At 50.7% G+C, this 26,837-nt stretch overlaps 1 protein-coding gene across 11 annotated transcripts in view; it reads left to right on the top strand.

Annotated features, from left to right (window-relative positions):
• Eip93F (Ecdysone-induced protein 93F) overlaps nucleotides 1-26,837 on the top strand; it is a 65,051-nt gene that overhangs the window by 15,322 nt on the left and 22,892 nt on the right. For 8 of the 11 annotated variants that reach the window (XM_026818124.1, XM_026818132.1, XM_026818131.1 and 5 more), the window contains exon 2: nucleotides 21,866-22,903. In XM_026818124.1, the coding sequence (XP_026673925.1) occupies nucleotides 22,810-22,903 (94 nt within the window). In that variant the 5' untranslated portion in view covers nucleotides 21,866-22,809. Of the gene's footprint in view, nucleotides 1-11,602; nucleotides 11,680-17,835; nucleotides 18,159-21,865; nucleotides 22,904-24,534; nucleotides 25,547-26,837 lie in introns of those variants that run through there. The other 3 variants (XM_026818125.1, XM_026818123.1, XM_026818130.1) reach the window with 3 other exon arrangements.

The raw sequence follows: 26,837 nt of genomic DNA, 5'->3' as shown, positions 1-26,837 counted from the left end.
CCGTTTCGTTATATAAATGTTTATATAAATTGTCTTCGCTTTTAATCCCGAGCCTCAATGCCAGTTTTTTTTTAACGTTATATAATACGCGTACGTGAATTATTGAACATCGAAGAATCGGAAGATTCGTGGAAAGTTACGAGGGAAATGTTCGCTCCTTCGTCTACTGTCTTTCATCCATTTTCACCTGACCTTGCGAGGCGATGGACGGTACAACTGCGAGAGTTGATCCGACGTTTCAGATATTGTTCATAGTCGATGTCATAGAAGCCGCGATTCGATTTTCAACCGTTTGTCACGGAATGCGTCGTCGATCGGACGTGAAAAAATTTTTGTCACTTTAACGGGCCAAAAACAAAAACTGACACACATGTCTGGAAACATCAACGAAACGTGTTGGCCACGCTCGTCGAAATTCCTCTTCCTCTTTCCATCGTCTGATTTTTAATCGAGCACAGGTGATACAAACTAATCGCTCGAGTGACGAAACCGAGTGACGTTACAAGAGTCGACGGGCATGTTTTCTTTCACGCTCGCATTACTTGCACAATCCCATACTTTTGCTTATGCTAAACCTTGTCGGTAGGAAGTTCGTACAACTGGTTCCGCCGAAAATCTATTAAAACGGTGGAAACTGTATTCGCTTTGAATCCATAAAAGCTGCAGCCATGAATTGATAATACAGGAAGCGATATCAGACTCTGGCCCCGGTTATTTAACAATACTCGCGATGTGTTCCTTGCTTGGCAGCGGTGGCAAACAAAAAGCAACGAATTTCGCAAACGGTTTCGCAAGCGCGTCGCCGTCGCCGCCGCGGAAAGAATCGGGCGATCGATATATTAATAATCGTAGACGGGTCACGTCGAAGAGTGTACAAAAGGCGAGCCCCCGCGCGAATCCAGCGGCAGCGCAAACGATTGTCGCAACTGTATCAAATAATGGCGGATTTACATATCGCGCGGCCGGGTGTGTACGTGACAATTATTCATGTAATCCTAGGCCTGCTATATTCGTATGATAATAACCAATATGAAATTCTCTTCGCGTGTTGACACACCGGGGCTACATGGACACACCGGGACACGGCGGCGCGAACGAGCTTTTTAAATCGCGAAATGAACCCATCCGCGTCCTGAATACCTCCGGGAATCTAGCCTGTTTTTCTCGTCTCTAATCCTTGCCAAATGAAATCGCGAATCTATCAACGAGACCTCGTCCGATGATTTGATCGGAAAAACGGGCCGGCGCGGCCGAAATCGTAACTGCGCCGGAAAAATTGTCGGAAAACGATTATTTAATCTGCTATTTCGCGGGAGGAAAAATCAATATCGGGTGTCGTATTCTAAGCGCAAATAGACGCGGGGTTTACAGTTTGCACGTACATGGTTAGATGGATACACCTTCCCGCGGTTTGGTCGTTTGGAAATCCCAGAACGTCGGCCCCGGGACTAATTTCGAGATCCCTGGTAGTTCACGGTGAAGTTACGATCTAACCGGTGCTCGGCGCGCCGCGTGGAGCGTCTTGCTTTAGAAAGCAGAAATTTGCCTTATTTAGTAGGTTAAACTAGAAAATTCGGTTTGACCTCGATTTAGAACGACAGGCATAGCGTGTCAAAGTCCTTGAGCAGCGACTAGAGAGGTTTCCATCGGGCGTTCGCCGATCTTCCTTCGAATTAAAAATATTCGTTTCTTCGAATTTCCTGTATACGCGTCGACGTTCACGCGAGCCAATCGACGGATTGATATTTCGTTCGTATCGAAATAGGACGAGGAAAGCGATTATCGAGGTAATTTTTTCACGGAGAAAAATAAAAAGCTGTGGGACTCTAGCCCGGCGGTGTTCAATTACCAAAGTAAAAGGCGATAAACCGTGTCGTGAAAATAATTACTGCAAACCGATGATTCAGTGCGAGGTTGATCGATAACGTCGCATGTCCAGTATTCTGCGACGCGGACGGGAATCGCGCGAGGGAAAATGAAGCAGACCGATAGATAGAGACAGAGACGACCGCTATCGACTCGTCCGTCGTTCGTTCTCGCGTGCCATTTTGCAGCGTCGAGCGTGTATATACGCGCGTACGAATAAAGATATTAAATGTGACAGAATTTTACGGGTCGCGGTATAAAATCCCGTGGCCCGGGCATTTTTATGTAAAATAAACACGCGCGGACCGGTGGCCCGTTTGAAATAACGATAATTAAATTCGAACGAATCGTAATGGACCTTTTTCATTTTAATGTTTCGTGAAAACAAAATGTACGCCTGAAGTGCCCTTTCGAATATTTGCATCCCGCGGAAAACTTCCCGCTGGAACAATACCGTTGGATGGCTGGCCGGCGCGGCCCGGCCGGACCGACCCGCTGCGCGCGGTGGTACGGTCGTGAAAATGCACGTGAAAAATTAACACAACCAATTTGCCCCGCGCCACAGTTAATTCTGTTACGCTTCGTCACATAAATTCGCCGGAAAACCGCGATACTACCCGGCCATTTAATTCCAACAATGGAATCGCGATATCCTGTAAAACGTGTAAGTATTCGCCGATATACGCAAAACCCGATCCCGTAATTTCGAGAAATTGTTTATAATTTTCCGTGCGCCGCGTACGGGGCAGCGGGAACGGAAAAACAAGCGGAAATGCTTGAATATATTCATCGTCCCGGCGTGGCGGCGCCGCGCCCGCGTAATTCGTTTTTACGCCGAGCCTAGGCCAGAAAGAAATCCGATTCTTTATTCCGAAAATATTATGGACCAGAGAGCGGCGGTGGCGCGTGCTGCTCGTCTTCCCCCGGTTCGCAAAAATCCGACCGTGGATACCGGCAGTGTAATAAAAAAAAGGAAGAGAAAATCGAGGGAGAGGGCAAACAAAGTATGTCCGTTACGTTTAAGCGCAAACCTTTAGTTTCTAAGCCCGGCGAGCAACAGGTTGCGCCATTGTGACAACTTGAAAACTCCGCTTCCACGAATATTTTCAAAATTCTTTCTCTCTCTTCCAACGACGGCCCGTTTACTCGCGCCACCCGTCCACGCCGCGTAGGAATTATTCCTTCATTGTTTCCCCCGTAGTCGCGAATTCCTCTCGCCCGAGCACTTGAGACGCTGACGAAAGAATTCGGGTTGCGTAAAAGCTTCTTCGATCGGCGAAACAAAAAGAACCCGGCACGCACATCCGACTACCTTTTAATCGTCGTTACGTCTGGCCTGATTCCGTCGTCCGAGCGACATTTCTCTGATTCATTCAGTAAACGACGATGGATCATCGACGAACTTTCGTGACGGTACATTCTTCCGTACCGTGAAATCGGTGCGATCGCACTCGTCGATTGTCGCAACGGGGAACGAATCGGCTCGTAACGGGCCCGAGAGGAGCGAGCGCTTGCGCGCCGCAGCGAGGCGTCGCGACGCTGAATCGCACGCGAATTCTCATCTCAGTGGAAACGGGTGCGACGATAATGCGCCGGTTAACTGCGATGACATTCAAAATGCCTGGATCCAGTCTCCGCTCCGCACAGTAGAGAGAGACGATAGTCGTCAGACGCGACGGAGGGGCTCACGCACATATCCACCAATGTTCAGCCTCGCTCGCCCGCGCGTGTTGGCAAAATGGCCGGCAGATTTAGACTTACGTAACGTCTGCATGTGTCGAACTTGGTCCCCGGGAATTTTTCTTCCTCCGGTCACGTGCCGGTAACTGGAAATTCAAATTTCTCGATTCAGCACCGAGACATCCTTCGCGAAACGATTATTTGCATAGGTCTTCCTCCGGCCAAGTTAGAATCCCGGATTCCAAAACTTATCGATAAAAAATCAACTGCTCGCCGATTGCACATCGTTTAAATGACGAAAGAGAACATCTGAATCATTATCGATATCGTAAATGTTCATTCTGCATAAAAATCGACTATGTAACAATTACAAGAAAAACACGAACCATCTGCTAGTATCGTTTTTTATAAAACAATGTTTTCATTAGCATAGAAGTGCGAAATACACGTTTTGAAGTTATGGAAACATCATTTATCAAAGTAAAAAGTCATAACATGCATAGTTGATTATGATGATCGAATGATATTTTTGGAAGTGAAGAAACATGATTAGCTCCGTATCATAATGACACTGATTTCTCATCGAGCAGTATTATATAATTAAATAAACACGCCGTCGCCGCGGACGGGACGCGTTCCCATTGAAAATCGAGACTCGAATTTCGTAACCAGGCGGGTTTACTCGACTTCTAAATAAAAAGTGGAAACAACCGCGCGATGCAATTCGCATCGACGGAACGTTTTAAGGGTCAGCACGTTGGGGCTTACGTAATGACTCGAAGACGACACGAGGCGTCTACTCCGTTACCATCTGAAACCGTCTTACTGACCAGCATTTTTTCGTAGCCGCGATGCCGAAAGTAGATCGGCCGTGGAAACCCGTGCACAGCACGGTGCGCTCTGTACGTAATGCTAAGTAGCAGGCTAGGCGTTATCGATTTAACTGAAAACATGACGCGGCGTCGCGTAAAATTTGCCGAGGGAGTTATGAATCGAGCGAGGCGCGACGTCGAGTCGCTTAAAGGATTCATACGCCAACTGGCCGTTTTCTAGACCGACTTCGCGACGCGAAACTTTGTCTGTTTTAAAAGGAACGGGGTATAAGTCGCCGCGATCGCAACTTGTTTTGTTTGCTCCGGACTTGTCTTTCCGCTAAGACAGCCTCGCGAACAAACTTGGAAACGTACCTACGCGTGTTTAAAACTGCGCCTTATTCCGCGTCAATGAAAGAACCTTCTCAAATGTTCAATTATGCAAACGAAGGATCTGAAACGTCGAGCGAGACTGCTCGGTCCTGCATCGCCGATGTGCAGTTAGGAAAAGTGATCGGTGATTTAGAGCTTGCGTAACTTCACGTGTTCCTCACTGCACGGGGAGGTGTCCTCCACTGAAAGTCTTCTTTTATTTTTACGTCGCGCGTTACTACACGCGGGTCATGTCGACTATACGAAATGTTAATTAGCCGCAGAACTAGCGATTACACGCGAGATGCAAAGCGGTCATCGAATGGCGACCGATCGGTCGAGGGTCCTCCGTGGTCGTCGTTAATTATGTAGAAGAAGTATAGAATACCGTGAGAACATCGTTTCCGTTTCTACTGCATATTATAATATTTGAATTCATTTGAAAGGTAAAATTCTGAATTCGGCGTGAAAAAAATGACAGTGACCTTACGTTCTAACTGCATTTATGGATGATCCGCGAGCAAGGAACAGGAAACGTAAAAATAGACGATTCGTATTGACTATTCGCGTAGCCCGGTGCGTTGCATAATCGATTAATTAGTAAACGAACGGGATCGATCATTTCTAAACCTGGACAGGCGGACAACTGTCGACAGAGTTTGTCTCTACATTAATGAGATGTGGATGACTCATACACTGTACGTCGCCCTTTCACTCAAGTACATGCGTACATGCATTCGTGCGTTACACGGGAGACGATAGACAGAGAGCCTGACAAAAGATTCGTAAGAATCCTCCGTGAAAATCTCCTACGGTACTTATTCATAAAAATCAGTGATCTAAGTTTCTCTGCATGGAAGATCGTCGAAAACTTCTTCTTTATGAAATAACGGACGAATGTTTGAGGCGCAAATGGTGGAATTCGCGTGATGCTTTATCGACCATGACGAATAATCGAGCCCGAACGAGCGTGACGTCGTCGTCGCTTACTAATGCTCGAATACCCACGTGCGATTTCTCAGTCGTTCCTTCAAATACACGCGACATACCAACATCTTCAGATCAGCCTACGCCTCGTCCTCGAGCCAGGACTTTTATCTACCAGAATTATCCCCGACTATTAATTTGGCACGCAGATCCTATTTTTGTCCTTTCCTCGAATCTGATGATTCAGTTGTTTCTCAAGGGTGATACATCTTTACAGTTGATTCATAATTTGTCATCCGGAGTGTTAAAACACGAAGATCGTGACTCTCTGCAAATTACAATATGTTGTTTATTTCGATCCGTGACTATGTTCCATTGAATCGTGTATCGGGAAAGATCTGTTAAATGGAAAAAGTATTTGTGCAGTGGACTCTGAGCCAGGGTTCGACGTGGCGCTCTTTAGAACGGCTAATGGACCAAGACTCTATTAATATTGATAATGGCGAAAATCAGGCCAATAAGCGACCGTGGTACTGATCGCGTTCGAGGATACGACGTCTACGTGCAGATTAACTTGCACACCGGAGCCAGGCGTTGCGGGGCGCAGTGTCGGTTTGCAGAGTAAACGATCGACCGACGACGTTCTTACCGAGGCCTCGTCTCTCGTCTCCCTTTCCCACCTTCCGCGGCATTCACAAACTGTTAACTATTCCAATGGATACTCGCAAATACGATTTGAAGCCGCGCGCTTTCAACGACCGTTTCATTTACCCAGTCGAAACTGTCCCCGCGGGCGAATTTTTTTTCCAACAATCGGGCAGAAATTCCTGAAGCACCGCGAAACAAGATTTCGAGGACGAGGCGGCTCGTTCGAATTTCAAGGATTCTCGGCGAGCATCGTAAGAGTAGTTCCAAGATCGTCTCTAATAACCGCGCGTTTGACGTCGCGAAAGGATGGTAGAAAAAAAAAAAAACTGCGGAGCAAAGACGCGAGAAATATCGTTTTCCGTGCGCTCCGGCTTATATTCGTGGCGCTTATTAAGATCTTATCATCAGTGACGCAAGTGTCGGGCCGAGGCGTAGTAGTATAACGCTGTAAAGGCTAGAACTGTTTCACCAATTTCGCTGGTTTTTTGCTTGCACGCTGGCTCTTACGTCATCGAGCAGCCACGCAAAGTGATTTCGAACGGACGGAGATCGACGCCGTCGACGTCGTCGCCGTAGTCGAATTAATCGTTACAGCATTAAATTACACGCTTCTGCGCGCTGGTGTCGTTAATGCCGAACCCGGGGTCTCCGTTGCACGAAGCGCTCGCATATTTCTTTTGGAAAAAGATTTTAATCGAGGAACGCGATCGATGGTTACCGTGTAACTTACTCGTAATCTCGTAGCCTGAAAGTAGCTTTTCCTATTACAGATTATACGGAGCATGGTAACCGTTCCATAAGCTTCGAGTGCAACGGACGTTCGTCAGCCGTAAAGCAGCGTTTACTAATTATCGCAGCTGCCATTGACACGCGCTTAATAATAGAACACCGAAATATTATCAAGTAAACTCCGCGACGGCGGCAGCGGAGGAACGAGCGAGCGATTCGCTCGATCGATGCGCGCATTACTGCGTTCTCAAACAATTCCGTGCAATTATCGATCTTCTTAAATTAACTGGGAAACGACCTCGGTCTTCCGTCTTTTCTAGATCTTCCAGTGAATTCCCTTGAAAAAGCCCGTTGTCAATGACGACACGTCGATACGTCGCGTGTACAGATCGGGGCACGCGTCTGTCCATTGATAATACCTAATAACGATAACAGTAATTCTATAATTAAACGTCCTCTGGAATCTGCGGTCCGCGCACTTCTTTGTGAGAGGTGCGCCGTTTCCGATCCAGGAGCGAAGTCGATAGTAAAACTCATTAGCGGAATCCATTACTTTCCTTGTATGTTTCGGAGCAGCGTCTCCGAGCCGGTGATTTGACGATACGGCCGAACGTTCGGCTGTGTAAGAGGCACCGGGTCGGGAAAAAAAAAAGCGAATGTGATTTTTTCCCCGTTGTTAAACTGAAACGTCACCGCCATCGATGGCAATAAGCGACGTTTTATTATCGTCCGCGAATCGAGCAGTTCTATTTGCAGGATAAACTCGCGAGAAGAGCGATTGTTATACGAGTAACGGGCAGATTCGTCGATTCGTCCACGTAGCTATTTGCGAATCGGCAAGTCGTGCCGCTTTGCTCGATTTTTCATAATTACGTAACTGCGAAATGTAAACCGGTCAGCAGACGTGCAACAGTGAATCAGCAGTTTGTGCAAATAGATGATTATTACTGATAATTGCGAAAGGAAAAATCGTCAAGATTTCGTAGTCACTCGGCGGCGACTAAACATCTCGACGCGTCTATCGCTTGAGTGGGAATGTTCGAAGAGACGAAATTAAGTTTCGCGAGCAGAAACTGATTAATAGGTCGCACTTATCCGGTGACGGGAAGCGAAGGCTAAACAACGCCGCCCTCATATTTTCCTTCGTACGATTCCGCTCGGAAACCGCCATATATGCACGTACGTACGGCGAGTGCATACAGTAAGTACGTATGTGCATACGCCGGTGCTCCACGTCGCAGCTGCTTTTTTATCGATTCTTTGGAGGCCTAAGCCTTCCTTCCACCTTGACTCCGACGCTCGTCGCGTCGCGCTCGAAATTCTGCGAACGCGACGACGCGTCGCGATCAATTAATTTCTCTGTTCGCGCTGGTTACCGCGTGGGTCGAATTCAAAAGAAAAATTACTCACAAAATTCTATGATAACGTCGAAACAAGAATACGCGTTCATTATTCTCACCAGCCGTCGAGCTCCGGAAGTGTCTAACGCGGGGACAGTTTTCTGTTACAGCCGATTTTCTAATTACGGTCTTAATGAAGTGCAAGCCTTTCCGTCGTACACTTGTCGATCGGTGAATGTGCTGTCAGCGTCGCGCGTTTCGGGCTCGTTTTCGCCACCGGAACGAAATTGCGATACGTCGAGGAACTATCACCCGTTCGAAGCGATACCGGTATCGTTGTTGGTAACTCGGCTCGACACCGTGATCGTCGGCGATAGGCTCGTTGTGTCACATTCCTGGCTGCCCGGAATCGTGTACACGCTATGTACTATGTGCATCGCGGTGCAACGCTGCGCGTGTGTTTGCAGTCGTGTACCCGCATGCGTGCACATGCATGCAGCCTCGGCTGCCGGTGGAACTGAGTAACGCGAAAGATGGTGAAAAAGAAGAGAGAGAGAGAGAGAGAGAAAGAGAGAGAGAGTGTGTGTGTGTGTGTGTGTGTGTGTGTGTGTGTCTGCGAGAGAGAAGGGTTACGAGAAGGAGAACGCAATGTTTTTGCGTCGAGCAGTAATGCACGCAAGTGCATTTCGTCGGACGTCGAGACGACGACGACGACGACGTCGAGAACGTCCCCATTCCAGTTCGACTATCTACATCGCTATATAAGTTTACGTAACCGCACGAAACCTGTCAGCTGACATTTCGGTGCTAACCAATGCCGACTATTGTCTCTCTCTCTCTCTCTCTCTCTCTCTCTTTCGCTGTTCCTCTCCCTCGACTCTGTTCTATCGCCTCAATTTCTAACATTCCAAACGGCCGACGCTGGAACAGTCAGTAGAGCATCGTCCGTTCATGACGGACAATTTGCGTAGAAGTATTTTATCATTGTACGATTAACGAAAACGCGATTGATCTGAATCTCATGTATATTTCAAATCGTTGATCCTGTCGTACGGTAAGCTGGATATTCGGCGTTTTCAAGCGCGAGCGAAGTAGTACTGATTCGAGTAATTCGCTCCAATTGATTCATCCGTTTAATTCACCAAATAATGCGAATCACGGAAGAAGGCGCGAAGCGAAATTTTCCTGCGCCGAAAGCTCGAGGAGTTCCGAGATCGGGATCGGATTACGTCGAAGGAGATTAGAGACAGAGTGCACTTCCAAAAATCGGATCGCGCGAGAGGAAAAGGTATTGCCGAACCGTGGGATTTTCCGGAGTGCGCACCTTCTCTCTCTCTCTCTTCCTTATTTTTTTTTTCCTATTTCTCTTCGCCTATTCGACGCTTCTCCTTTGGCCGTGAACGACGATATCACAGAGGGAGCATCTTCGGATGATGCTCCCTCGTTGATACAGTGTTTATGAAACCGACGAAGGGAGATACTACTAAGTTATTATATTTCGCCACGAGGCAGACTTTGTCTTCGCGGCGAAATTCAACAATAAGCTTCTTATCGTTGGCAGCTATTCGGTGAAAAGAAACGCGTGTCAACGACCGCGTTTGTCTCCGTTGGTCGACGTGCGCGCAGTAAAGCTCGTTCGGTATCTTCTCCAATAATTGTCCCGATACGTAACCGTTTTAAGAAACGGACGCGGAGATACGCGTAATAGACAGTTCACGTATCGAATTGTTTGTCGCGGCCCCTCGCCGGTTCGTTCAAAGGGGATTTAGGGTAAATAAATGATTGTCGAGAGATTATCCGGTCACAGTTTCTGGAAACGCGTTTTGAAGGAAAGACCGACGGGTAAAATTCAGCTTCGCATCCGATTGCAAGCGTGACGCGAACATATAACGAACAGCGTGGCCGGGGAGAATCGAAGTTGTTCGAAGAGCGAGAGAGAGAGAGAGAGAGAAAGAGAGAAAGAGAGGAGCCGGGCAGCCGGACCTGGCACAGCACACCACCCCTTCCCTCAACTAAATCCCACTTCCTATAATTAATAAACGTCATGTATCGTGGCAGTGCCGAGCAATTTAGATCGGAGCCGATGCGTCGCATCAAGACCTCTCGTCGCACCGCGCCGGGTTTGATTTTCAAAGCGCGTGTATTTCAATTTTTGTTTCTCTATTCGCGCAGGCAGCCAGCCAGCTAGGTAGGCAGGTAGTAGTATATTGATTCACGCGTCTCGCGCCTTTTATTTACCAGTCAATTACATTCGCCTCGATTTTATTGGCCCCGTCTTGCACCTGACGTTTCATCCGCTCGCGCGCCGCCTAGTTTTGTCGATTTTGTGTCCAGATATCCCGTATACATCATCGCCGCCAACCCCGTCTCGTCTCCGAACCAGACACGGGTTGCGCGTTTCTATTTATTATATTCTTTTTTTTCTTTCTATTTACCCCCTCGGTACTCTACGGCTAAGGGGATCTGTCGGAAAATTGCAAATCGAAGGGAGAAACGCGCGGACATAATACAGCGAGAATCAAAAGTGATGAAAATTTGCCAAACGGAATTTCGTACGACTCGTCGTTGTGTCGTCGTTACGCTCGCATGTTTTCCATTCAAGCGTCACATCAATTAACCGGTGTTGGAATGAATGAACGAATAAATCAACTTTTATTTCGTGTGAATCAAAGAATTTTACATCACCGGACGCACATGTAAGATTCGTGAAGTAAATCGTATTGCTCGGGAGGTAGCCACTTTTGACACCGGCTGTATAGATTGCGGGTATAACGGCATTGTCATTGCGCGTAGTATCGGTCGCGTATAGGTTCGCGTATTTCCTATGTGTATACGTAGCCGGCTGAGCCCGTAGGAAGGGTCAACGCCCTTTCGCCTTTCGACGAAGCAATGGAGGAAATATTAATTTCAAGGTTTTTTGTCGAGCTTTCGCGGGCACGGTTCCTCTCGATATTGGCAAAAGCGGAACCGAGGAAGAGTTCGCGGCGTCGGTGGTGGTAGCGACGGCGGTCCGGGACATTAATTTGCAAAGTCGTATACAAGACGGCTGCTGTCGATACTTTTAATAAAATGCTAGTAATTAAATTGCGCGGGGATCGGTAATGGTCGGGCCGGTTCCGGATCGAAGAGCGTGCCCGGAGGTACGGAGTAGTCGCCGGGTGAAAGGTAATATCGAACTCGTATTTTAGGTGGACGCGAGAGAGGGTGGTCGACGGTGGCCGAGTACACCGGGGAAGGGTAGGGAGCTAGAAAAGGGAGAGGAGCGAGCGACCAAAGGCCGGCACGAGAACCCGCGGATTCCGCAGGTGGGAGAGTCGTAGGGGAGAGCAACAAGAAAAAGGCTCTCGTGGAAACAAAAAGGAGAGAGCCCGCGTCTTTGGGAGTAGCGCGCGTTAGTTAACCCCCCACCCCTTAACCCCGGGGGTGTCCGCTCGCGACAACTCATCCCTTGCCCGCACCCTCCTCCCCCACTTCGCGCTCATCCCTCCGCAGCCTGGAGTCTCTCTCTCACCCCCGTTTTCTTTTCCAACCCCATTTCCCGGTTTTTTCTCTTTCTCGTCCATCTTTCGTCCTTCGGCCAGCCTTTGCCCAGGCTCTCCGGGCTTCCTATCTTCTCTCGTTTCTGAAATTTTTGAATATCCGATCGATAGCCGGCTGCTGCTGCGAGCAGAAAAAGCGGACCCGGTCGGGGAGAAGAAGGGTATCGGAACTCCGCCACCACCCCTATCCTCGCGATTCGTCGCGCACTTCGAGAGACCGAGACTTATCCGCTTTTTCCTACGTCCGAACGGTCTCTCGCTCCCTCGATTAATTGCCAGCTCCGTTGAATATCGCGTATACGATCCTCCGCGCTCGATGCCGAGGCTCTACGTCCCACCGATCAACTTTTTTTTTTTTTATCCACACGTACGTACGGATAACACACGTGCTCGGCTCGTACGTTTCATCCTTAACTCGTATCGACGGCAGACTACGTACGTATGTATGTATGTAGCTATAGGTCGATCGGCCTCGGTCTCTTTAAAAATTTGCCACCACGGTTCGCGGTATAAGCTCTCACTCTTGCCGCGCTTATCCTCGAGCGTCTCATGAAAATATTATTTTTTCAAAAGTTCCCGTCTCCCGAGTCCGGTGTTTGTCGGAAGAAAGCCACGAATACGAAAGCAACCATCTGCCACACTTCCATGCCCTAGCTAGTTATTCTTACGTCGGCCAATAATAATAATTCACAATTCTCAGCCGCGCGGATGCATCGACGGATGGGTCCGTTGCACATACATTAGCATTTAGAATTTCGTCCGAAACTTCGACCCAGTTTCGAGAACGTCGTGCATGCGCATTTCTATTTACCGAGAAAAAAAAAAAAAACCGCGAACGGTGATGGAGAAGGGACGGCGGATGAAAGTAAGCGTGAACCGAGGCGCGACCACCGAGGGTCCACCTATGTACGAACGAAACGCGTAGCCTGCGACGTGTCGCGCGGGTGCAACGACTCTGTGCGGCGCGCGCTTTTCATACCACCCAGTCGTCGTCTTTACGCGTCGGCTTACGGGAGAGACGAAAAGGGGGCCATGTTTCGAAGCGTTTTATAATTGAGATCGTGTGTGCCGCGGAACGCGTGCTGCGGGACGGGGAGAGGGGGGGGGGGCACACACGGTCTCGCCGGGAGAGGACGGGGGATCGATAGCATTTTTTTTTTTTCGGGGTAGGAACCCAGACGTACGTGCACATGCGGCGAAGGTGACCGAGGAGAAGGGGGCTCGAACTCGCGCGACACATCCACGCAGGGACGACTGATATACCGCGCGCTGTACCGTCGCGAGTTCGTACGCGCCGCGTACATGCGAGGGAACACGGTCGGCAGAGGGTGGTGGAGCACGGACCGGGTTGGGAGAGGGTGGAAGCGGGCCTGGAGGGTCGCTCCGGCAGGCTTGCTTTTCGACAAAGAGGCGACGACGCTTTTTTATAATTGCGTTTTTAATTTGATGGATTCTTTGATGCGTTTCGTCGTACACTCGAGCGTGCGCGGAAGAGCGAACGACAGAGCGTGCGAGGGAGACGGAGGAAACGGAGACGAAAAAGCGGCGACGAAACGCGGTTGGCGGGGGTGCGAAGGAAGGAAAGAAAGGAAGAGGAGAGAAGGAGAGGAGAAGTGGTACACGCATGGAAGTGTCGGCATATGTGTACGACCGTGGACGAGGGGACCGGCCGGGGAGACGGGGAAGAAACCGGGAACGAGAGGAGAGCAGGGAGAGACCGAACGAACGATAGCGGTGGATGAGGTCGAGAAAGAGAGGCGTACGACGCCCCGGCGGCGTCCACGAGAGTTTTTTTCTGGCCAAGCACGAAGCCCTCTTCTCCTCTCTAACCGCTCTTTCGCAATCCGTGCAACGCACATACATCTTCGTCTTCGTCGCACATTGTGAGGCCGCCCGGCGAGAAACCGAGGCTTTTCGTGCATACGACCGTCTACTACCCCCTGCGCACGTACGTGTACTTACACGCGCCTACCCTGTCCTTCTCCGTTGCGTCTGCCACGAATTTTCATCTCTCTCTCCCTCTCCCCCGCGCCGAAGGGCCGACCGACTAAATTAATTTCAATTGCGTTTGCCGGAGGCATTCCCGTCGGGCTAGATTTTCCACTACCCCGACGATTTTTCGCTACCCCTTCCTTGTCTCTCTCTCTCTCTCTTTTTCACGACACCGCGATGATCGAGATTATTGGTCGCGTCAAAGAGAAGCGAGATCGAGTAATATTGATAAAGGCTCCCAACAAACAGACAGTAGAAAGACGAATTCTTACGATCTCCGATTTAAATTGAAAGGGTCAATATTTTTCCAACTCTTCCTCTATTCCTATAATCGACTACCTACGCGAATCGATACTCGGTGCCGAAAATTCGCGTTCGATCTGTCCTGTCCAAAGAGCTTCCCTCGATTGCCCGACATAATTACGAACGATGGAAATAGTCAACGAAATACACGAGCGAACGGCAGCATAATGTGATCTGAATTGCCGCAAACATGATACAGATTTAGACCGAAATCCAGTATACCGATGTGTTGACCTCATTCGGCGCCGGTATAAGGATCAACCGGGCAAACAAAGCAAATTGAGCCGGCTCATCCGATGACGTATGGAAGTGGCAGAAAATTAGATCGCTATATAGCTCATTAATGATCGCTCGAACGTGAAATAGCCCCGCGATAATTTAATCACTTCCTCGAGATTAACTGTTGATCGTTTAACGTACGTGTACTTTATACGACTTTCTCCAATGCGCGCCTCGTCCACTCCTCTACGACGTTTAGACGATGGATCTGCACATTTCTCGACCACCGGAGAGTCACACGGATCAAGCGAAACGATTTTTATTGCATTTCGCAGAGCGCGGGAATCCCTGGCTGGAAATTGCGTCCGGCGGAACGTTTTGTTTTACAACGTTTTCATTCTGTTCGTTCGTCCACTTTCTCTCTCCATTGCTGCGCGTATTCACTGAGCAGATTTTTTTACCCTCGATGAAACTCGTTTTTACCGAGTCGAAAATTGAGATTATCCTGTTGACACGCGGCGCCGGCCCAGAAAACTTTTTAATACCCGTCCCATCGCGTTTTGCTCTATGGGCTAAATGAAAATCCCGATTATTCGATAGTCTCTTTTGAAACGAACTACGAATAATTGCGTGCGAATCTTGAAACACCTTGTACGTTCCGTTCCGCGTACGACGAGTAAGTCCGATGATGAAAATATCGAATCTCGCACGCAGCTGGCTCGGTACACAACACGATCGATGCGATTTCTCATCGACACTTCTATCGACTCGCACAAGCGAGTGCACGTCGGTGAGAAATCGCCGCATCGCTTGTATGCACCTAGGCTTAAATAAGTACAATGCGTCTCAATCAACTATATTAACACCCGATGGACACGTGCGACGTTCCACCATCGAGAATCTCAATTTGCTTTCGCGAACGTCTGTTCAACTTCCATCAACAATCGTGGCTAGTTTATTATCGTTCTTTTCTTATGAACAGTTAACGCAAACATGTGGAATATCTTACCTTGAAAATAATGTCAGCGGCGAACGCTTCAAAGAGATCCGCCGTTCGGACATTTCGATGGTTAATTGGATGAATGCCGGAAGGGCCGCGGATGCGGAGTTGAATTCGGGTATCGAACCGCGCCGGGTGAAAGAAAGCGTAATTAACGTCGGAGGAATCAGCGGTTAAGGGGGTCGTTCCACCACGGCCGAGTGGGTATTTATTGCGTTCCGTGTGATGTCGGCGTAAGAGATACGGGCTAAATCTCGCGCTCGCCGTTTTATACGGGGGTGGAAAATGGCGTCTGAAGTGTTAGGGGTCGTATCCCTTTTACGTTCGGCCGCCGGTGTGAGCAGCAAGAGTCGGCGAAGGTGTCCAAAGTGTGTTCGCCGAGAGAGAGAGAGAGAGAGAGAGAGAGAGAGAGAGAATAAGAAAACGATGCACGGTGAGAGGGAGCAGGCGAGAAGCCTAAATTTAGTAGACGTCCAAAGTATAGTCATGGAAGCGTGCAAAGAGAAGGAGGGAATGAGAAAGACCGGCGATGCTCGAGGAGCATCGCGGCGGCGAGGGGCAGGAGGGTCCGGGGGGGCGAAAGGGGGGTGGGTGCCTCTGTGCTTTGGTGGCAACGGTTTAGGGTAGCAAAAGGAGGATACCGGAGGGTGGAAGCGGCCGAGGGTGGTGCGGAGGGACGAAGGGGGAGAAGAACGAACTGTTGCTTCCCCGAGAACCATGTTGTGCCGGGTACTTCTAACACAGGATTCTCGAGAGCCTCCAAACAGGATTTAAGCGTTCTCACCGGTCACGAGGACTATCGTTTCCAGTATTCCATACAATTTCCCTCGAAACGTTTCCCGATCCTCGTGTTTTCCTTTCGCGGCTTATCACCGTTTAATTCTTCGAAATTAACGCGCGCACCCACCTCGCGTTTGAGCCGATGCATGCCTCGGGGTGATTCACCTGGGAACGGCAGTGTCAACAGAACAGAGAGAGGAAGCGAGAGGACGTAATCAATGGCCACTCGGACGTACCGCGAAAAGGACTGGTCTGGGGATTCTTTCGAGACTAATTGTAACAGAACCGAAGAAAGTGGCGAACAAACAGGCCGGGGCGAAAAGAAAAGATGTACACACACAGAGTTCCTGTGCGTCCCCGTTGCTTATTACTCCCTTTAAACTGCACGGTTTCCACGCTCCCTGAAAGCTGCCTCGTGTCGACGAACCAGACGGCCAGACCCGTCTCTTCTAAATCCAGAATTCTAAAGAAACGGTTTTTTTTACGAGCCACGCTCTCGCAGAGACGATAGAAGGGCGGTGTTAGAACGCGATAAACGATTTTTATTCCGATCTCCTCGAATATCGGGGCACTAAAAAATAATATCGTAGACCCGCACGCACACAGAGAGGAGCACGGATACCCGTCGGGTCGCTTTCACCGCACACGCGAATCCGGGAGTGACCGTGCGCCGGAATTTAAAAATCTCTGTAAAACCCGAACGCGATTTTGGGGGTGCAGTCGACCGTTCATCGTTCACAGATCCGATCAAAAGAGGTCGAGCGCGACGAGGGTTTCGTGGTCAATTGTGTCACCTTCTCTCTGAAACAACCGGACCAGAATCTCTCGCATTAAATGTTTCTCTTTCCATGAAAAAGTCAGCTAGCTCGGTGACGAGAAAAAAAAAAAAAAATTGTTTCACGCTCTTGTGCATCGACCCTCTCCGCCCGAGTCGGAAAGTCAAAACCCGTGGAAGGGTGGTTTTTTCGAAGCCGATTCGAGGAGCACAGGTGGGCTTTAAATACGACCGCGTCGTAGGAGAGCACGAAATATATACACGGGGGGGGGGAGGGGGGTGCGAGAGCAGGGACGTGCGTACGTGTGTGCGGGCCGAAGGGTAGCTGCGCGGCGCGATGGTGTGAGACGGTGGAGGATACTGGACCGGAGAAAAAGGAAGAGATGCGCTTCGAGGAGAAGGGCGAGAAGCGGGGGCGGTGATGCGCGTCGGTAAGGGAAACAAGAAAAAGAGGCCGCGAACGAGTATGTGCGAGAGAACGTACGCGTGCACACGTATGAGAACCCGAAGAGAGGGACGGAGTGGAATAGCGGAAGAATGGAGGATACGAGAAAAGGAGACAGAGCATAAAAGAAGGAGCCGGAGAAGGAAGGACGTAAAACAAAGTAACGACGAAATGCACTTCCCCCTTTACGTCGTCCCTGGCGCTCGCCCGGAGGGAAACGTCGAACGAAACGTTAAAAACTGGGAAGAGGAATGAGAGCGCGGGGGTGTTAGGTGGTGGCTCGTCGGTCGGGAGGGTTGGTGGGCCCCGTTGGAGGCGCTAGGCTAGGGAGCGAGAGGGTGGGTTTGCTGTGGCAGCCGGGCCACCCTGGAAGGGTGCCGGGAGGTTATGACAGCCGAGGTATTGAGCGGATCCTTCGTTAAAAAAACGAGAAGCACCGTGCTGAGGTGCGTGGAACAGAGAGACCGAGACCGGGAAAGGAGAAAGCGAGAAAAGGCGAGAGGGAGAGAAAACGAAAGCGAGCGAGCGCGCTCGCGACCGACCGACCGGCGCGCCGGAGCGAGTGGGATACGAAGACACGGGAAAGGAGCAAGGGAAAAAGAGAGTCGAACGAGAGGGAGCGAGATATCGCGAGTCGAGAGACGAGGAGAGAAGAAGAAGTACGCGACTGCCGCCGCCGCCACCGTCACCGCTCTGTTGCTGCTAGGAACCCGGTGGAGGTGGTCCAAGGGGTGAGACCAAGTAACCGAATCCAACGCACCCTTGCCTCGCGCCCATCGCCCTCCCCCCTTTAACCGGGGAAAAAACCGAGTGCACCATCTCCCCCACTTCTCCATCTCCAGCTTCTCCTCCTGCACCTCGTCCTCATCCTCGTTCTCATCCTCCTTCACGACCACCCCTGACTGCTCTTCCCGAACCAGTCCTACCTGCCCTCTCGGGTGACGAGCGGAGGCGAGTTCTCTCTTGCTTCATCTTCTTCTTCTTCTTCTTCTTCTTCTTCTTCCCTCTGTACCTCGTCATCAAGTTTCTTCCGCCGTCAGAAAAAATACCAACCCAACTTCGAAATGACGTTCCGCGATTCAGATCGAACGCGACGAATCTTCTCCTTCCGCTTTGACGAAACGTCGCACCGGACGAACAACGACTTCTGCGATCGCTTTATCAACTTGTACGATTCGCGGCAAGGGTGCTCGGCCACTTTCACCGACGAGCAATTTACAATAATTGCCAACTATAATTGTTTCGCGAGGGTGGGTGCGGGGTTTCATTTTTCGGGTATCCCTTCAGCTTTGTAACTTTCTAACTCAATAATTAACTGTCAGCGATAAACTTCTGTTGATCGAACTCGTTGCATCGAGCGATCTACCGATCCGCGGAACGGCCAGACGGTTATCAGAAACCGCGATTACGTCGGTTTAAAATCGACAACGCGGTCTGCCACGGTACAAAGAACATCGTCGAGAAGTAGAAAGGAAAACACGGGTGGAAACGGTCGGCCAGATGTACTCGAGGAAGATAAAAAAGAGAAAGAGAGAGAGAGAGATTGAGGAACGGGGAGAGGGACGGGGAGAGGGATGACATGGCAGGGGGTGGCACGGTGGAAGGGGCTGGAATCGAGACCGTTTGTTCGTCGACGGAAATGCAGGCTGGACACGGAACGACGGAAAACGAAGCGAGTGTGTGCGAAGCACTCCCCGGATTCGCGTAATGGGAAAATCGATTAGGAACCGAGGCGGGTAAGGTGACCGTCCAAGATGCACGGACACACCGCCCGAGAGTTATTAGCTCCTCTACATCCGGGGAATTAAACGAGTCGCGAAAAAGAGAATCGTTGAAATCGAATCCGCGCAGCCACCGAGACTCGTCCTCGCAAACTTCGCTCCTTGATTCAAATTTTTACTACCAACGTGTCTTTTAACCAGCCAGATTTCTAATTACTGTCAGTAGACGTAATAGGAAAATATATCGTCTGCAATCGAAACAGATTTAATCGATACGTACGACGTGCGGAAAAAAAAAATACTGCGCTAGTGCTTTGTTCCTTAAACTGTCACGATTACAAAAATTCGAGAGGGAAAAGTTGAACAATGAAATACTTAATGCGCTAAAAACTCGAGCATCTTAGAACTCCGACCACTTCAAGGTACTCGGAGAGTCTAGTCACTTTTCCCTCGCCCAGCGTGGCTGCGAAGGTTCAATGACATCGGTAGAAGCTCCCGTAGTACACGTACTTATACACAGACGACGCGCCCGCGCCACCGAGCCGAAAATGGAACGCGTAGCAAAAGCGCACGCATTTTCTTTTTCTTCGCAATTTATGAGAGAAAATTCTTTTAACGATGAGCGAATTTAAATACCGATCGAATTTGCTCATTTCATTTAGACTGCTAACGCAATCGACCGTATTATTGAATTATTGAAAAATTGTTTCGAACGCCCTAGAAAAACACTTCGGGTAAATATTTAATTTCCACAACGAATCATACGGTTCACGTATGAATTAAATGACGTGTAGTAAATTTCATTACAGATGTCAATCCAGAACCATTTTAAACGTTGAATAGTCAGATTTTAAAGCGATCGTCGAAAAAGGAAACTTTACATGGTCGAACGAACGTTGTTATTAAATTCATCGAGTTTTTCACGATGCTTCGTAGCCGAGACGCGAAAGTTTCGACCCACGGCGAGATCTCGGACGCGTTCGCACGCGACGCCCGGTACGGGAAAATGTGGAACACGCGTGGAACCGCATAACCGAAAGGCTGGCAGCGCGTTTCATCGATGTTGTTCGCTAGGTAGGCTTACAGTAGGCCGAGTATCCCAATCGATCTTTCAGCGTCAGCGGTAGAGGTATCGCGTCGTCGGCGTCGTCGTGCTAGCCCACGGCTAGCCTCTATTCACGACGTCCGTGCGCGAGCAGAATATCAACACCGGGAATCAAACGCTTTTAACGAACGCCACCGCTACGATTTTGATCATCTACACGGTGTACACGTCGCGTATCAACGAAATACTATCGATCTTCCTGCGAGTGACGAGTAGATGAAGATCGATCCCGTCGTCCTCCGCGCTACCTACCTACCTACCTACCTACCTACCAACCTACCTACCTACCTAGCTACCTACCTACCCCAAGCCGTTCCGTGTTTACCGTTGAATTATCAACCAGCGTATTACTACGGGGTGAATCCCTTTCGACGGCGTTACAAAACTTTGTCTACCTTAACACGTTAAACGGTAACAGTAACGAAGGAGTTAATACTCGTACTTGGGCAACTCGAGATCGATTTTTGACGATGCGTACCGTACAGGACCTTCGGTGTTTATTCCAGTTGGACCGTACAGTTAGCACGTGGATAGCGAGAATTAAGCGGTGGAAAGTTTGTCGGTGGAGAAGCGAAGAACGAAAGGAAGGACAAAAGCTCGAAAGGCGAGGTGGAATAGAAAGGGGCAATTAGAAGATGTTTGATTTTCGGCGACAAAGGGGTGGTTAGGGCGCATCGGTAGGGCGGGTATCCCGACGACAAAGGCGACGGAGCGAAGGAGTCTCGCGATGAACGCAAGAGAATCAAGGGGCTGGCAAGGTAGGACACGGTCGGAAGGGGATCGCGGGTGGTGTTCGGGAGGGTGCAAGGATAGAGAAGGAAGGAGGCGAACGACGACGGACGCGAGACGAGGATAGGGCAAGTAGAAAGGACGAGGGTGTCCGCGGGGGCGGATGAAAGGACGCTTACCAGCTACTACCTATTGATCGCCAATTCTTTTTCTCTTGTTGCATATTAGGCGCACTCTGGCCTCCTCTCTCTTTCTCTCGACGGCGGCAGTGCGCTCTCCCACCCCCTTCGCCGGCGTGGAGCGCGCGAATCCGCCCCTATAGCTACCCTTCGGTCACCCTCCGCTCTTCCTCTTCGTTCTACCTCCCTGCACCTCATCCCCCTACCCTCTGCCCATATCGCGTCACCGCGCGAGAGTGCGAGCCTCCCCTACCTTCCTACCTACCTACCTACCTACCTACCTACCAACCTACCTACCTACCCCATCGGCTCTGACGTTCTTCTTACTGGCAATGTTTCATTTCGAGTAGCGGCACCCTTTCTCTTTCGGGGTGGGGCCAGGTCCCTCCAACTCTTACGCACAGGTGTCGCACCTGTATTCCGCGTGCATTCTACACTCGGAACTGCTCACCCTCACCTTCCAATGACGGATCCATGATCCATAATCGATCGATCAAGGATAATTCCAAATTCGAATAACGTTGATCCGAGAAAAATGAAACGCTCGTTTAATTGAACGTTCGATAGATGGATTTAAATGCACGTGTTTCTTTTTTAAGAATCGGTCCGGATTTTAAGAACTCGTTCAAATTCGACGCGCTAGTAGACGTAAGCGTGAATGACCACAGGGCAATGATTAATGTGAGCCTCGATTTCTGTTCCAGGTGACGTTCGATCGAACGGTTTCTCGGGGCAGATCGAAACCGAGATCGAAGGGGTGGAATCAAAGGAAGAAGAAAGGAAGTAATAGAGGCAGAACTCGGTGACGATAGAGTGCACTCTCGGTGTATTCAGGGCGCAAGCGTGCACGTGTGTCACGCGTCCCCGTGCCCTAACCGTGTCCGAACACGAGGGGGTAGCCGTCGTTCCTCGGCTTTCCCATCCCTACTCCGTCGGCATCGCCGCCGTTGCCGCCACCGTTATCGCCACTGCGACCGCCACCGTCACCGTTGCTGCCGTCGGCTCGCCGTCCCTTCGACCGAGCAACAAGAAGAAGAAGAAGAAGAAGAAGAAGAGGAAGAGAAAGAGGAACCGAACGAGCGCCGCCGCAGCCGACGTAACGACGCCGGCGACGACGACGACCACCAAGACGACGAGGACGACAACGACGACGACGACGACGACGAAGAGGCGGGGAAGGACGTGGACGCGAACGGGGATCGAGTCAACGACGTACGCGCCGGCGACGATCAGGCTGGCATCCTCTGCCCGTTGTTTCTGGATCGCGTTACCGCGTCACGCGTGACGTTGTAACCGGTGCGCGCTTTAAGAGAGCCGGCACGCACGCCTTTTCCGCCTCGAATCCTCCTCACGCGTGTCTCGCGCGTTCCACGTACAGAAAGAGAAACAGCGGAGAGAGGAACGGAGAGGAGGAACGTACGACGAAGAGGGGGAGGATCGAGAAAGCCGGTCAACCAGGGGCGGAAAGGGAGAGACGAGCGAGGGAACAGGGGGAGGCCGAGGACGAGAACGACAACGGCGACGACGACGACGACAACGAGGACGGAGGACGGCTGGAGGCGGACGGGGTGGACGTCCACGCGGGAACTCGAGGCAGGCGCACCCGGCCGGCACGCACACACATTCATTCTAAGATGTGATTTCAAAAATGGCGGATTGCCCCTATGCCCGCTGCATACAGGAACGCAGACATATCCGACGGGAGCTGCTGCGATGGACAAAGAATATGGTCTTCGTAGTCGGTGAGTTACGATCGCAAACGATCGACGTTATACCTTCCTGGCCAGGTGTATCTCGGAACCCTTACTACCAACTTCTGAGATACCCTCCTGTGTAGTTGATTTCTTAGCAACTTTTATCAATCGCTGTTCGATCGCCGAAGCAAATACGGCTGGTCGCCAATATGTTTTATCTTACCAGAAAAATGAGTTACGCCCTGTACTCTGTACGATCGCCTCTATGGCTCGCGATCGTTCTCTTCTTCAGCGCGAACTTTTTGTCTAACTATTACGCGATCGTCGGAACGTCGCGTCGACGCGACCACGTTGGCTCGCGTTCCACATGGCGAATCTTCGAATGTATGTCGGGGATACATAGGTACAGCGGTTAGAGTCGCGTCGCTCCGTGTGCCGATGTGTAAAGCGTGGAAAGGAGAGAGAAAGATGTACGGGGTCGTGCGGGCGGGAGTGGGAACGGGAGGATGGGGCGGGGAGAAAGATAGGGGTCAAAAGAGGGGTAGAGGGAGAGATAGAAAGAGAGAGAGAGAAAGAAACGACGCCGGTGGTGAGACCTGTTGCGAACCGAAACGCCGAATCCTGGTTGACTGTGAGCCAGGCGTGACTCCTACTCGTGTCCGTACGTTCAACAGGGTGGTAGCACGTTGTCGGAAAACACAGCGATATTCCGCGCGTGTAGCTACATCTTCCTGCGCGTTGGCAAATTTTACGATATTCCACCTCTCTCCACGTCCGTGTACGTATGTGCGTGTGATTTTCGTGAAATCTCACCGCTCGTCGACAAAAACCGGGACCGAACCGTTGGCTCGTGAATTTCAGTTCCCGTTTTCGCTTTCGCTTTAACTCTTGCCAATTACTCACTATTGTACGTCCTACACACCTTTTAACTTTTAACTTTTTAAGTAGCACCGTTAAAGCGCAGTCTGTTTTCTAACTCTCGTGAAACATTTATCAAGTGATGAAATGTAGCGAATTTTCGGACGAACAGAGATTGGATTAAATTGGATCGGCGTAAAGCTTGATTCGAGTAAGAATCCGTCGAAAACGGATTCGTCCGACCGTCTTTCCGCTCTCTCGTGCATCTCGTGTAGGCAGCCGCGTCGGCCGGTTTTGTTACGAGAGCGCGGCGGGATCGAAAAGAATGGTGCACGAGAGCTGCGTGGCTGCCTTGACCACAGACAACCGGAGCGATCCCGGCCGCCGCCCGAAACCTTCTTTTCTTCTACTTACTTCCTCTCTCCCTCGGTCCTCTCGGTTTTCCCTCTTCCCTCGAGATCCCGCATCCCTCTATCGGCCGCTCACGCCCCCACCATTGTGTCCTCCTACTCCCCCTTTCTTTCCCTACCCTCCCGGCGGCGTCGGGTTAGTCCGTCAACAGAAGAGTTCTCCGCTACTACTCGTAGAAGGCGCGTTTCCACGCGCGCCGCTGTTGCGTGCACTCGCCGTTACGCTTCTTCTTCCTCCACTTTCGTAACCTCACCCTTCCGCCGGCGTCCACCCCTGCCGACACCCCTTCCTTCTATCCCGTTACCTTCGTCCCCCGTCGTTGCGTCGCATCGCGTCTCGTCGCGTCGGACCAACCTCGGCCGTCCCTACTACCTCTCTTGTTCTCTCGCTCGCCTACTTCTACTCCTCATTTCGGAACGCAGCTGCCGCCGGTGGTCGAGAAATTTTCGCGAGTTCCTCTCCACCACCCCGCTCCGTCTCCGATCCTGCCGCTACCCCCCTCGAACCATCACCGCCTCCTCCTCCTCCTCCTCTTTCGCCCGCCCTTCGATCTCTTCCGGCGACGGGCTCGCTCCTCTTCTCTTTTTTTTTTTTTTCTCTTCTTTACCCGATCGGTTCTCTCCTACCGAAGATCCTAAAAACGAAGGTGGTAGTGGTTCCGTTCCTCCTTCGCGAAAGGAGAAAGCGCGGAAACGCAAGGAGAGAGAGCAAGTGTGTGCGCGTCAGAGCCTCTACCGGCGTACCTACTGCTACTCCTCTCGAGACTTCCATGATCTTCGGAGATCGACCAGTACGCGTTCGGGCAAGGGTGACGAAGGGTGGCACGTTCCAAGATCCATCCGCGACGCCGTCACCACTTATTCTCTGCTATTTATTTTTACACACCAGTGAAAGGGTGGTCGGATATCGAGTTTGAGTGTATCGTCGCGTGGGAGGTTCTACAAAAAAAATTCCTGGTGCCGTTACAACAGTGTCCCGGTTTGTTGTTTATCGGTGTCGACCGCGTCCAAGAATCGATGACGTCTCGCCACCGTGCCGCGATTATGTGAATCGACCGCTATCGCGACCTGTTACGTTGGCTGCACGTGTTGCTGCGGAGGAACGCGCTCGGATCGATGCCGACCGCGGTCCGAGCTTTTTGAAAATTTTTCGAATTACACGCCGTGTAATACGTGTCGCGGACGGGATTAAACCGCGCGTGATCCTCGCGATTTTTCCGTTTCGCACGGAACGACCACCGTGGCCGTAACGAAGCGATGAAGATTACCGATTCGACCGCCCGGATCGACGTTCGCCATCGAGATCTATACACGGATAAATTAAGGCCGATTAGGATGCCGCTCCGACGTGTCAGCATCCGCGCGAGGACGCACGAGCGCACCGCGCGAAGTATTAGTGGGAACGAGGCGATGGACGCGTAGAGTACGTATCGAAATTCGTGTCTGCATATTTTATCCATAAGCGAATTCGTTGATAAATGTTTCCGGTACGACATGAACGAATCTGTGATTCACTACAGACACCACGTGCTTAGTGAAATAATCAATGGTTAAGAATTATTCTGGTATTCGTGATAATTTCTGGTTCTACAATTATATTATAAAACGATTAACCAAATTTTATTTTCATTTTTTGATTCTGCACGACACAAGGCGCCTCGTCGATCGACTGCCATTTTTAGTTGCTCATTTTTTTTTTTCACTGAGTCCGTTCGTACCATTTGTTGACACCCGTTCGCGAAATACATTTCGAGCAAATCCCTGATTCAAATTAAAATCGAGTGTTAAAATTCGTCCGTGCCAGGTCGGATCGCCGGGCCTATACACCCGTTCCAACTAGGTGCAAACAGTCTGGGAGAGATTTATTTTCGCATTTACAAAATAAACAGAATTCATCGGATTCGGGTAGCGTGTCGTTTATCGCAGCGGGGCAAGTTAAACGAATACTTTGCGAAAGTACAGTTGGTTCGCTGGTCCGTTCCGTTCTTTTACCCATTGTGCACTCATACCACGGACGCGTCGTCGAAAACGTTCGCCCCTAAGGCGCTCCCGAGGAACGGCGGTCGTCCGGGGGTCGGTGGGAGGCAGGAAAGGAGTGTTCGGGTGGGTGCAGTTACTGCTGATCGTTAAAAGGCGCATAAAAAAAGGTCGCGAGGAGAAGGGAAGGGGGGAGGGAGGGAGGAGGAGGAGGAGGAGCGGGTGGTGCGCAGGGGGTGAGGGAGGAAGCAGCGCGAGAAGTAACAATAAAAATTCGTAGGCATTCGTGTTTCGTCGCCGTGGGTAGGAAACGCGAGACGTCCGAGAGGGTGAGGTGGTGTAACCAGGGGTTTGGGAGTGGAAGGCGAAGGCAAAGGAGGAGAAGATCGGAGAAGAAGGAGGCGTGGGTTGGGTGCAACGGCGACGGGTGCAGGCGCAGCGAGGGTGGCGGAAAGAGGTTGGAGGATGGGTATGGCGGAGCAGGGTGCGTAATGAAACGATATTGAGTAGCCGTGGTAGGGAGAGGCTCGTGACTAAGGGTGGGGGTCGTCTTCAGCCCTCTCCGTCGATTGACCTCGCTTCGACGAGGCGAACCGAGTTGCCACGGAGGGGGTGAGACGCGTCGAGACGAGGGTGGGAGCCGAGCGGCTCGCACAAGAGCGGCCGAGGGCGCGAAGGGGGTTGATTCGCGAGGAAGGGGCGAAATGCCGAGCAATCTTCCGTGTGGCCTACCGGGA

The sequence above is a fragment of the Ceratina calcarata genome, unplaced genomic scaffold (assembly GCF_001652005.2).
Source record: "Ceratina calcarata isolate Rehan_Ccalc_2016 unplaced genomic scaffold, ASM165200v1 scaffold78.2, whole genome shotgun sequence".
NCBI classification, from domain to species: Eukaryota; Metazoa; Arthropoda; class Insecta; order Hymenoptera; family Apidae; genus Ceratina; species Ceratina calcarata.
This window is presented reverse-complemented; position numbering and strand designations above follow the sequence as displayed.